This window comes from Phoenix dactylifera, chromosome 1 (assembly GCF_051530095.1).
Source record: "Phoenix dactylifera cultivar Ajwa chromosome 1, Ajwa_hap1_PhDact_Kaust_v1.1, whole genome shotgun sequence".
Lineage (NCBI taxonomy): Eukaryota > Viridiplantae > Streptophyta > Magnoliopsida > Arecales > Arecaceae > Phoenix > Phoenix dactylifera.
In genome coordinates this window covers 50,137,794-50,149,713 of record NC_143190.1, presented here as the reverse complement: position 1 = coordinate 50,149,713, position 11,920 = coordinate 50,137,794, and the positions used below count along the sequence as shown (strand labels likewise).

The 11,920-nt window shown below is 41.2% G+C and overlaps 2 protein-coding genes across 4 annotated transcripts; both read left to right on the top strand.

Annotated features, from left to right (window-relative positions):
• The first annotated feature begins 2,626 nt into the window (after positions 1-2,626).
• LOC103712687 (uncharacterized) lies at positions 2,627-5,645 on the top strand. 2 transcript variants are annotated; one of them, XM_088705282.2, is made up of 3 exons: positions 2,627-2,782; positions 4,515-4,766; positions 5,301-5,645. In XM_088705282.2, the coding sequence occupies exons 2-3, from the start codon at positions 4,686-4,688 to the stop codon at positions 5,529-5,531; spliced, it is 312 nt and encodes a 103-aa protein (XP_088561408.1). In that variant the 5' UTR covers positions 2,627-2,782; positions 4,515-4,685; the 3' UTR covers positions 5,532-5,645. The 2 variants fall into 2 exon arrangements, with proteins under 2 accessions (XP_088561408.1, XP_026662568.1); XM_026806767.4 differs by lacking the exons at positions 2,627-2,782; positions 4,515-4,766 and adding an exon at positions 2,794-3,379.
• A 145-nt stretch (positions 5,646-5,790) lies between these two features.
• Positions 5,791-8,182, top strand: LOC103712688 (putative F-box/LRR-repeat protein At3g28410). 2 transcript variants are annotated; one of them, XM_088705277.1, is made up of 3 exons: positions 5,791-7,201; positions 7,307-7,395; positions 7,535-8,182. In XM_088705277.1, the coding sequence occupies exons 1-3, from the start codon at positions 6,314-6,316 to the stop codon at positions 7,572-7,574; spliced, it is 1,017 nt and encodes a 338-aa protein (XP_088561403.1). In that variant the 5' UTR covers positions 5,791-6,313; the 3' UTR covers positions 7,575-8,182. The 2 variants fall into 2 exon arrangements, with proteins under 2 accessions (XP_088561403.1, XP_038981514.1); XM_039125586.2 differs by having other exon boundaries at positions 7,307-7,453.
• The last annotated feature ends 3,738 nt before the right edge of the window (positions 8,183-11,920 follow it).

The following is an 11,920-nucleotide window of genomic DNA, read 5'->3' as shown; positions in this document are numbered from 1 at the left end:
ACGGCCACCACGTCCTTTAGTTTTGCATGGGCGGCCACATCCTTGGCCACCCATTCTGCTGGTACTCGGCGGCCAAAACTGCGAGCAACCACCGCCCACCCCTCCCACTCCAGCCGAGCCTTCTCTATCGGTTCCTTCAGAAGTCGCAGGACGTCCAGGAAGCGACGGCTCAGGCGCTCCACCTCCGCGGTCGTGGGCCAGTGAGTAACCCACGACCCCGGCCTCGACCAGGCCACAGAGCGCTCCCCACGTCCGGATGCCTTACCGTGGCTTCTCACCGCTCCCTCCGTCACCTTCGCCGTTGGCTGCTTCCCCTTCCGGTCCATGGTGTCACAATCGCTTGCCTGGGAGGACCAAGTTAGCATAAGACCAAAAACTAGAGTGTAAAAGTTTAACCCCGCAGGCAGGGGCCAGCCGCTGGGATCTCGCCCACGTCCGGAAGCTTGGACCGCAGGCCCGATCATCCCAGGCTCATACAACCTCCTTTGAAGTTCCCTCCCCGGAGGCTGATCCCGCTACCGCCCCTTGTTGCCTTTCCAGGCCCCCCGATCTAAACTGAAGGTGTCGAGGACACTCAGAGGGTGTACACCAGAGCTTTCCCTCAGCCCTAGCCGTCGTGAGTGCCACGCCGATTAGCCGGAGCACGAATTTTCTGGCCGATGCCTCTCGGGCACCGCCACACAAACTAGCCGTTGGGCTTTCTCTCACTACGCCAGAGCTTCTCTCACTAGCCTGCAGCTTTTCCTCGGTTTGTGATCCTTTCAGATAAAGCTTTTAGAGTGGTGGGCTGCAAATAAGGCATATAGTTCGGTGTTGGAAATGAGAGGAAGTCTGCCCCCAGAATTGTGTAGTGTAAAGCAATTGTGGAGGCCTTTTTTTTTTTTTTTTTTTGCTAATGCAGGTGGATCATACCTGACGGAAACCGGTACATCCAATAAAGTCAAAAAATAGAATACCTCAGAATGCTAAGGGCAACTCCCCATCACCAATCCATAAGGTGCCTCCGGAGTGACAAGCTACATACGCAGTTACCCAATCCGCAGCACCATTGGCTGAATCACCCTCCAGGATGATGGACCTAGCCTATAAGACACACTGGGCATAGCGAAGGCTCGCCCAGGCTGCTCTCAGCTCCGCACTCGGAATCGAAGTGTTAAATAACTGACTGCCACCGGCAGCCACAACCCTGGCAGACGGGTTCCGAATAATAAAACCCACGCCTTCCCGCGTGCCACCATCCAGAATAGACCCATCAAAGTTGATTTTGAGGGAACTCGGAGGTGGAGGCCCTCTTCAAGCTGCTGTTTTTTTTCTCATCTCACCCTCTTCTCGCTTTCCGGGAAATCCTCATCCTCTTGCCCGCTTTCCTCGTGTACGGTGCTGTCTCCTGCGGCACAATGGTTGCCGGTGACCTCGTGCGCAGGACGGACCTCGCGCTTGAGTGGAGGAAAAAAAAAAAAAAAACTGTTAAGAGCCCAGGATAGGTTAGTTGAGTAAAGCCTCATGTCACCTAGATGGCTAACAGTGCCCTGTACAACCGACTGTAGTTATTATGCAAGTCCCTTCTCCATCCAATAACTATAGTGCCAAAGGTGGCCCTGCATTTTAGTAAACCCAATTAAACAAATCGATTCAAATAAAAACCCTTGCAAAAGTTTGGCATTCATTACATCCAGGTCTCTTATTGCGGTATTTGAATTGTTGGAACTAGTTTAAACTCGGCATATAAGTTGTTAGATAAGTAGGTCCCTTCATTCAATTTGAACTAGTTCAAAGTTCAAACGTGAGAAATGGATTATTAGAAATCACCCTCGACTTCACTCGACTATTACTTCTAAATTTGAAGGTATCTCAGGCTCATATTCAAACCAGTTCGGGCATGCTGGAAGTTGGAAGAGTTTAAACTTAATGTAAAGTTATTTCGTAAAGCCCTCATAGGATGTACATATTACAAGAAGTACCTGCAGAACTTCTGTAGGTACTTTTTCGGAATGGAACTTCCAATTGATTATCGGTTGCATGAATATCCTTCTAAAAATTCAAATTTGTGTAAATACCTTCTTAAAATTTATATTTATTTTTGTACCCGCGTAAAACATTGTTTTTGCACAAATGCCCTAATATAACAGTTCTTCTAACACTGTTAATAAAAATCATATTTATTTTAATTAAAAATAGAATAGAATTTTGAAATTATTTTTTTGTCCTTCATCGCGATCGATTTATAAATGTTTTTTTTTACACATCTACGATCTTTTAGTCATTTTAATTTGAAATCATTAATTTTTTAACGGTATTAGATGGCGTAGGTATATATGCAAAAATAATGATTAAAAAAGTGTAGAATAGCAGAGCAAAAATTTTATGAGGGTATACATACAAATATTAATTTTGGAAGAATATTCATGCAAAATTCTATATTTTGGAGGGTATTAATGTGAAAAACCCATTAATTATTGAATTATGGGGATATTATTTGTTGGACCACAACCAATCTAACTAGGGCTATCAATGGGCCGGAGGCCTGGTCTAGGCTAAGCAAACTCGGATCGCAAGCCTAGCCCAAGTCCAGCCGATTTGTCGTCTCCCAGAATATAAACGAGCGAGCCGGTTAAACGGACAAACTCGCTCAAGCCGGGATGGGCCGTGGACAAAACTGACTCGGCCCATTAGCATCCCTATAATCCTCATCGGACTGAGGGGCTAGGGCTAGGCTTTGAATCCATCTCGACGACGCTCTCTCGAAACTCGACGGCGGGAGCCTCGACCCGGCGGCTGGCAGGTCTTCCTCTTATTCTGCTACTCTTGTTTTTTAACTGTTGAAAATTTTGATTCAAAAACGAGAACTCATTAAATCGTCGGAATTGATGAAGTAGGTAGGGTGCATTCATGACAAATATCTACTGCGATAATCATTTTTTTTATTTCTTTCGGTATCCTTCAAGGGTTCATAAAGCAGGTGAAGCTGGGCCATGAGACGGGGGAAATTAAATCGTAATGTTTTTTTTTTCGGTCCTCCTTGTAGTAAGATTAGTTTTTCACAGGACGTGGAAGTAAAAGTATATTTGATCAATTAGTTTCTTTCTCATTTGATGTAGTTGCTATGATGAAATATGTTTCACCTGGATCATGATGAAATTTATATACCGAGACATACATATTGGAAAGTCGTCATCATCACCATCAACATATATACACATATATATGCGAAAATCTATTCTGGTTTTCCTTTTTCGAAAAATAATGACAATATGTTTACTACATCAGGATAACACAAGGTTCATTTCTGGTTGACCTGAAGATTCGATCAGTGACCTTTAACCTGATCAGTTTTCTGATTTGATGAATGATCCAGTTTTTGAGATATAGGCTGTCTGTGGTAATACCAAAAACACTTTATTTCTCAATTATGTGATAGCAACACAATCTCTTTGTGCATGCTGAAAATACTGCTTTTGCATCTCTTAAATATTGCATGGGAAATTCCTCTTTATAAGGCGAGTATTCCATTCAAAGCATGCTCTGCAGTGCATATCATAATTTAGAAGGAAAGAGCAAGAAAGAAGAGAAATCGATAAATTGGGGGAAATCATGCTTGTGATTTCTTATAATAGAGAAGTGATTTTTGTCTTGTTCTTCTGGGTTTTCAGCCTTTCAGGTATCCAGGAGGTGGACATTGTTAAATGCAATTGAGATGAGCACCATGATGCTAGGTTGTTGCTAAGTTTTGTCTATGTGAATGATCTCTCACATTGCCACCTATACGGTACATCGATGTATTAGGTGGATTGTGTTATGAGTATAACCTGTAAGCACTGAAAATATCACCTTGCCACTTTCATGTTGAGAGATCGGCATCCTAGCATGTTGCACCATGAAAAACATAATACGAAGACAACGATAACTTAATCAAGTTTAACTAAAATGAATATCTTTTCCACATTATACAGCTAATTTTTTACTCATGAGAATAAGGAAGAAAGAGAGTTCACATTGGTCATTGTTCTGTAGTTTCTACTTTGTTCATTTATCCTGACTTAAACCATTATTAGAGTTTCCAAGACAATCGGACCGAAGAGGTGAAAACATGCCCTTGAAAAAGAAATTAAATTTCAGATTGATGGTTTCATGATATTAATAAACCATTTATGTAATATAAGAAGAAAGAGTGAAAATTTTAGATGGATGGTATAACCTGAACTAAAGAATTGGAAATATGAATATATAAGAAACACCTAACTCCACCTCCTTCGCAGAACAAAAGCAAGAGAAGACAGATTAAAAAAATGTTCGCTATCTCAATTCTATGTAATAATGACCCATTACACCGCATTTGAAGAAATTTCATCCAATGTAATGCTAAAAACAACCCCCAGATTCACAGAAATAGAAAGATAATTCACCCGGTCATTTGTTTGACTACAATTTGATGTTCAGCACAGCACACAATTAACTTCTTGAGTCCTTGTACACAGTTAAGCAATATTTTGCTTAGGCCTGTTTTTTGTATGCAGTTATATCTGGTTTATACACAGTTTCGCATAAGTGCGCGGATGGCCAAGGACTAAACATAAAATGGCCATCAAAATCAAGGGGCAGGAGCACATTTTTCAGTCAACAGGGATGAAACGTAAAATGGTGGTCAATCCTGGGTGCAGATCCCAAAAACACCATAAAGTTTCTCTATGGAGTGGAAATTAGCTAACGATTGGACTACTTCTCTCTGTTGTTTATATAGTGTCAGCCTTCAGCATTTGGGGACACAGGTTAGAGGATTGTGAAAGAAATTTTGGAACATAGATTGTTCTAGTTGGTTTCCAAAGTGGACTGAACCCATAAAACAATAACTGATGAAAATAATGCATCAATCTATATATTTTCAGAATATCTTAGTGATACTTTCAAAAGTTAATCAGCATCCATGTTTCTTTTCTATTGCAAGAATGTACAGCAATAGTGTTTTCCCTCTGTTTAGAATTGCAGTTATGTACATAAAAGTTGGCGATTTTCTTTCCTTAACTTATTGCATTTGCATATAGGCTACTTTTATATTTGCTGCAACTTTCACTTTCTATACCTACCAACTTAAATACAATGAAGTTGCCTGAGTTGCAAATTGGACTTAAGTTTAGGTAGCCTGTAGTTAAAAGATCAAAAGGATACTCTTGGTCGTGAGAAAACACAATTTTGTATATATCAATTTAACCCTATAAGTGCTGTAGAGACGCAGGGGAAAATAGAAACTATTTATCTGACTGGGCCACTGACATTGGTAAGCTTCTGTTTTACATGATTGTTAGGCGGAAGAGATGAAGAAAGGGTTGCACCCACAGATGCAGTGGATTTCGTATGTGACTCAGAGTGGGAGATTGATGCATGTTATGATGACCAAGATACATCATGTTGGTAAAGTCTATCATTTCAGGGCAAGGCGTCAGATGGCACAGAGTCTAGGTCAGATTGCAAAGTTCAACCGCCGATATGGGCAAAAGAATGAGGACGATGGTGAAATTTTTAACCTACAGAAGTAGATTTCTATGTAATGCCATCCAAACATTCTGTTCAGACTTGGTATTGGCCCCAAGTTTTTGAAGCATGTGAACTAACATTCTCCTAATGAAATCTTGTTTAGTTGTTGCCAAGAATTCTTATATTGGTGCGACCTTTTTCACTTTGTTGGCTTAGATGATAAAAATGCATCGCCTTCGTGTCAAAGTTTGTTTCATGCAGCAACACAATTATACAGGTTTAGTCATTCACATCTTTTTTATGAGACTTCAATTGTATGCTGATACTTTGATCTTCTGTGCACGGTAATTTCAGATGCCTTCGCCAAACAAACTTAATCGAAAATTCGATTAAGGGTTATGCCATAGTCACCTGTATCGAACATTCCCTAGTGGAAGGGGGGCCCAGTAATGGGGCTGCCACGCGGGTGGGCTGGTCCCTCCCCCTCCCCTCCTATTTTTTGACCAAAAAAAAAAAACAAATGGCCTGAACCATGTTCTCAAGAAAAATTAAAACTGCAGCCCTAACTCTGATGTGAGATTTGGGAGAAGGCGGTCCGACTACTGCAGGTTATTTCTATCAAAACATCCAATTATACCCTAAAGATCTGAATTTCTACTTTAAGATTCGTATTAATAACGTCGACGGTCGATCATCCCTGCTCGAACCATCCACCTGATAGCGTGGGACTCCGTAGCGTAGAGTTTCGTGGGACAAGGGTGTTTGTTATGAGCTCTCCTTGTCGAGAGAGGCTTCTTCCCCAAATGGAACGCGAGGGCTGCTAGGTTCCAGAGACCCGACCGCCATGCCGGCGAAGAAGAGGCATCGCGAATCGGACTTGGAATCCGACATGCCCTCCGGCCGGGATCTCATCGGCCTCCTTCCGGACTGCATCCTCGCCCAGATCCTGTCTCTCCTCTCCCTCAAAGAATCCGCCCGAACCAGCGTCCTCTGCACCCGATGGCGCCGCCTCTGGACCCTCGTCCCACTCCGCCTCCTCGACGACGACTCCCTCCGCTTCGAGAGAACCCCCTGTCAGAGCTACGACGCGCCGCGTTCCCTCACCGACGACGAGGCCTGGTGCGCCCGCTCCATCACCCAAATCCTCTCCTCCCACCCCGGACCCATACGCAGCTGCCGCCTCGTCCGCCGCTTCTCCGACCTGCCCGCTGTAGACGGCTGGATCCAGGCCCTGACCCGAAAAGACATCCAAGAATTCTTCGCATCCTTCTTCGGCGCCCCGACGCCCCACCCGTTGCCACCTTCCCTCTTCCGCTGCGAATCCCTGCGGAAGCTGAATCTCGGTAACTGCCGCTTCCCGGAGCCTCCTCTCCCATCTCCAACCTTCCCCAACCTCCGAGATCTAACCCTGCGCTTCGCTTTCCTAACCGATGGAGCCATCACCAACTTGCTGTCCAATTGCCCGGCCCTCCAGAGCTTAGCTCTGCTCAGGTGCTCCGGCCTCTCCAGAATCACCATCCGTTCGCCGTGTCTCTGCAGCCTGACGCTGACCAGGGCCAATTCCATCAAGAGGCTTGCCGTCGAGGAAGCCCCAGACCTCGAGCGCTTGATGGTTACCGAAGACACGATGCAGCATACGGCTATAGAGATTGTCGGCGCCCCAAAGCTGCAGTTGTTAGGCTGCCTGTGTATGTCTCTCAGGAAACTCGACTTCACCAAGCCTCGCATCGAGGTGCTCTTCTTGCCCTGCCTTGCACCCCTACCAATTTCTTTCAATTAGCTGTGGCAGGAGTATTTATCACTAAAGTTTCCTACTTGCATCTGCTGTTTTCTGCAGGATGCCAGAAGGCTATTCAACTCGAGTATTCTGGTGCATAGTCTGAAAATTCTGGGCGTCAGGGTGGATTTCAACGAAGGGTACCAGAGGTACAAACTTTCTCGCTTGCTCAGATGCTTTCCGTGCCTGGAAAGATTGGATGTTGAGGTGATTTCCTGAATGGATATTTGGTGTTTGCTTGAATCTCCCAATGGTCATCCAAGCTGAGGATTTCTTTGTTTGTTGTAGGTTGTCGACATGGGCTCGACGTATGCTCGGCAGGATTTGAACTATTGGGAGCGTCAAGATTCCTTTAATTGCCTCGTTCATCACTTAACAAGTGTGACACTGAAAGGTTTTCTAGGCCAAGCAGCTGATCTGGGGTTCGCCAGGTTTCTTATCTCAAAAGCACAGGTGCTCAAGGTGATGACTCTTTATTGTGCGTCTGCTTCCAGGAAGACATGGGTAGAAGATAAGAGAAGCTATCTATGCCTTGATACTAGAGCTTCTTTTGATGCTCGAGTAATTATTGCCAAAGACTTCAATCTCCGTGACGTCTTCCAACCTTGGAATTCCTTATTAGATTAGTAGTAACTGAGACTGGAACAGGATGCTAGGGCCAGTCTAGTAAGTTTGTGTTTCATTCTCCTCTTTTTAGTAGGAACCATTCTGCCATTTAGATTAGCGTGAATAGAAGACAGCATTAGCATGGACTAACACAAGGAAAACGAACACTGAATGTTCCTAATGGTGTTGAAAATCTTTGTTATTTCTCTATCAAAATGATTAGTTGCTGAAATTTTGTTTTGGAAGCCTGGTGTAAATTGTTTCTATTTAGAATTTCATATGAAACTATTTTCGAAACAATTGGTTCTTATTAGAGCAGATAATTAATTATGATCCTGCTTTTTGTATGTGAGAATTATGGTGCACCCCAGATTTTATTTTTTGTAGTGTGTTTATGAGACCATAGACTTCAGATGTTGATGGCATTCAGTTGCTTATTTGCTTTTGCAATCAATTCCATCTAGTTGACCTAAAGAAATTATGGTTGTATGTACAATATAAATTTGATATCTGGTTTTCGTATTTCATTCATGAACATTATGCAGTAAGAACTCAATTCAAGAGAGATTAATGCTTCCATGTTGTCTGTCTGATTCACATTTCAATTAGAAGCATTAGCTCGAAACCATTATGTTGACTGTCAGCATATCACAATATGCATAGATTTTTGCTAGCAGATTGTTCTAATTTGTCCTTGAGAATGGAGCCCTTTTTTATGCTCAAATAATTTCATGAAAGACCAATATTGCAGTAAGGAGTTTGAATCCAGACTTCGTTACTTGATAGTAGCAAACTGTTCCTGCATTAAGAATTCAAGATATTTGAGGTAGATTTAGGTTTTGGTTGGTTGGGGCAGGCTTGCATATTTTCCAGATATAGACATTTTTAATTATGGCTTTGAAAGATGTATAGAAAGCTTGAAGTTTGGTTTGAGCTGGTAGAACATGGCTAGTTGTAGAAATAGCATGGATGAGTGATGTGAATAGGATAATCCACCTCATACTTACAAGGGCGCCGACGATCTTTGATACCATTACTGGTAATACAGTTCCAATTTGAAAACTTATCATAGATGCTTGAAAGAAAGTGATATTATACTTAGTATTTTCAAATTCATTGCTTACCCTTCTTTTTTACATCTCAGTGCATCCAACTTTTTATGAAAGCATCTCCTCTTTATAGTTTGAAGATTGAGGGAGAGATGGGGTGATTCCATGTGAATGCGGTCAAGGTGGAGGGAAGCTCAGGGATGTAGGGTTGCTAAGAAGTGCCCTTAAGGAGGCGACAGAGGGCTTTGATGGCCTTGTCTCCGACACCCATGCTCCATTTCTTGACCTTGGAATGGCTTTGGAGATCAGGGATTTTCAGATATCCTACTCTCGCCATCAGCCTTTGCCTCTTTGGTTAGCCCATCAACTAAAATCTGCTTGTTTCGTCCGTCATAATGAAATGGCAGGAACTCATCTTGGGCAAGGAGAATCACCATTATGGATTTGATGGGCTAGGAATCAAACCCATTTTGTGTAGAGGTGGCAAAAATTGACTCGACCCGAAAACCCACCAAACCCTAACCTATTTGGATTAGGTTTGGGTCATGGATCTTTTAGTTAGGGATGGGTGTGGGTTAGGTTTCTGACCCAAAATTTTAAATGGATTATGTACGGGTCAAACTTTGACCAACACTAATTATAAAGGTAGAGCTTTATTTAGGTCGAAATAATTTAGGTTGGATTGAGTAATGATCTTGTATAATTTTTTTTTTGAATGATCGGTGCTTTTCCCTCTGCTAGTTGTTTCGATCATTCTGAAAATTAGCCGATAAGAACTGTATACATTGGATTTTATAGGCTAGCTTAAATTTATTATGGACTCTTGCAAAATAGATTAGTTTAGGGTCAAATAAGTGACATGATGTCGGGTGATGTCAGATATGGGTTAAGATTTTGCGTGTTAATATCTTTATGGAAAAGTTATAGTGTAATCTCCTCAAGTTTGGACGATTCTTACCCACACACCTTCATTTTTAAAAATTTTCAAATTAGTAATTTGCAACTCGTTTCAGAATGATTTCGTCATTTATCTCTTTAATAAAAAGATGGCGCGTGGTCATTATATGATAGTATGAAATATTGTAGGACAAAAATGCTCTTAGTATCTTTTTATTTAGGGTGAAGATCCTAACCTTCTTTATGGAGCCATGGAGGGAGGTAAGGGAGAATAGGGAGGTGGATGGAATGACAGTGGGAAGATAAAAGGAGGATGGAGAGGGAGCTGCGATGGAGGAGGTCAGATGGGGACGGGGTTGTGATGGAAGGGAGAGGAGGTGAATGGGATAGTATCAAGGAGATAAGAGAGGATTAGGATGGGGCTATGATGGAAGGGAGAAGAGGAGGGTGGGATGTGACAAGGAGATAAGAGAGGATCGTAGGGGGTTTCGGTGGAGGGAAGAGGAAGCGGGTGGGATGGTAGTGGGGAGATAAAAGAGAGGAATGGAGTGTCTCCATCTCCACCACTACCAAATACAACCCAAGTTACTATTAAATAAGTTTTGTATTTCAATTTTTTAAAATAAATTAATTTTAATTGTTATAAAAATTGAAAAAAATGATATTCATCTCTGGCTTGGTCGAAACATCAATAGACATTAGATAATTGCCAAAAGAGAAGGAATAGAATGAACTTTTAAAGATGTTTCAAGAGGATGAGGGTATTTTTTGATCTTTCCAAACATTAGACCAATGGTATTAGCTAGTTGGCGAGCCAGAGGATCGATTTATAAATTTTAAAAGCTAATTGAAAATTTTTAGAAATGAGGAAGTGTAATTTTCTCTATTTTTGTTTAACCAATCAGTTTGGAAGCATTGCCGCCCCGAATTGGATGAAAGGTAAAGCAGCCATGGTTAGCCAAAAACATAAAAGAAAGAAACAGCCAAAATTTCAGGGGTATGTAAAAAGAAAGACCAGTGCTTTAGTAAAACTTAGAAATCTTATTCAAAAGGTGACTAGGTAAAAAGTGTTACAATCCATTGTTTCTTTTTAAGTCAACATGGTGAAGTTTGCTATATAATAAAGCAAAGCGGTAAAAATAATAAAATGATAGGCCACCAAGTGCTGGCTTATGGTGGCGAGAGGTCAAGAGTTCGATTGTTTTAGAAGTTTTAGATCGGTTTTCTTGGGAGCCCAAGGGTCCAGTCCAAATGGGTATAAGATAGAAAGTCCTCTTTGAGAGTTGTGGGACTTTTAGAGTCGCTCTCACTCAAAAAATAAAAAAAAAACAAACAAAAGGTTGTAAGGCAGCCAAGTGACATTTGGGTGAGATTTTTAAGTTACTGTAACATTTTTCTGAAGTTGAAAACAAGGGCATTGCAAAGGACTGAATCCTATATCGATCCACCAGGCTGGCATTCCCTAATGCGGAAGATAAGCGCCAAATGGTTAATGTGCGAATATTAATGGAACCATGATATTTATGTTTCTCTTAAGAGTAAGAGAAAAAGAAGAAAGAAAAGTGTGGTCAACTTGGAAAAAAAAAAACCCGCTTGTTTAATTAGAGTTTTCAAAAGAAAGAAATGAGAAATTAATATTTTCATAGGAATAAGATTCTCATGTTTCATGAAAAATAAAAATCTCTAAGAGACATGAAAAAGCTATTTTTCCACCGATTGAAAATTATTTTTTTTTCAAATTATCATAAAGCTATCAAAATTTATCGATATGATTTTTTTTCTTTATCAAGAGTATAATATATATTCACAACTTTTTTAGAAAAGTACATTGTTAACCAGACATAAGCCATGGTGGAATGTATCACTTTTCTATGATCAATCAAACATGCCAAAATTATTTTTGTAGACATTATATTTCTATGAATCAGCTTTCCAAAAATAATATTTTGGTTGAGAAAAAATTCTTTTTGCGAACCAAACAAGTCTTAAATTTTGTAATACTCCTGTCAAGTTTTGGCAAATATTTTTATTTTAAAAACTTACATACTTCAACAGGGATTTCTAAGTAACTTTTTCGTACACAATATTATTGTAACAATCAGGACCTCACCCCAAGAAACAA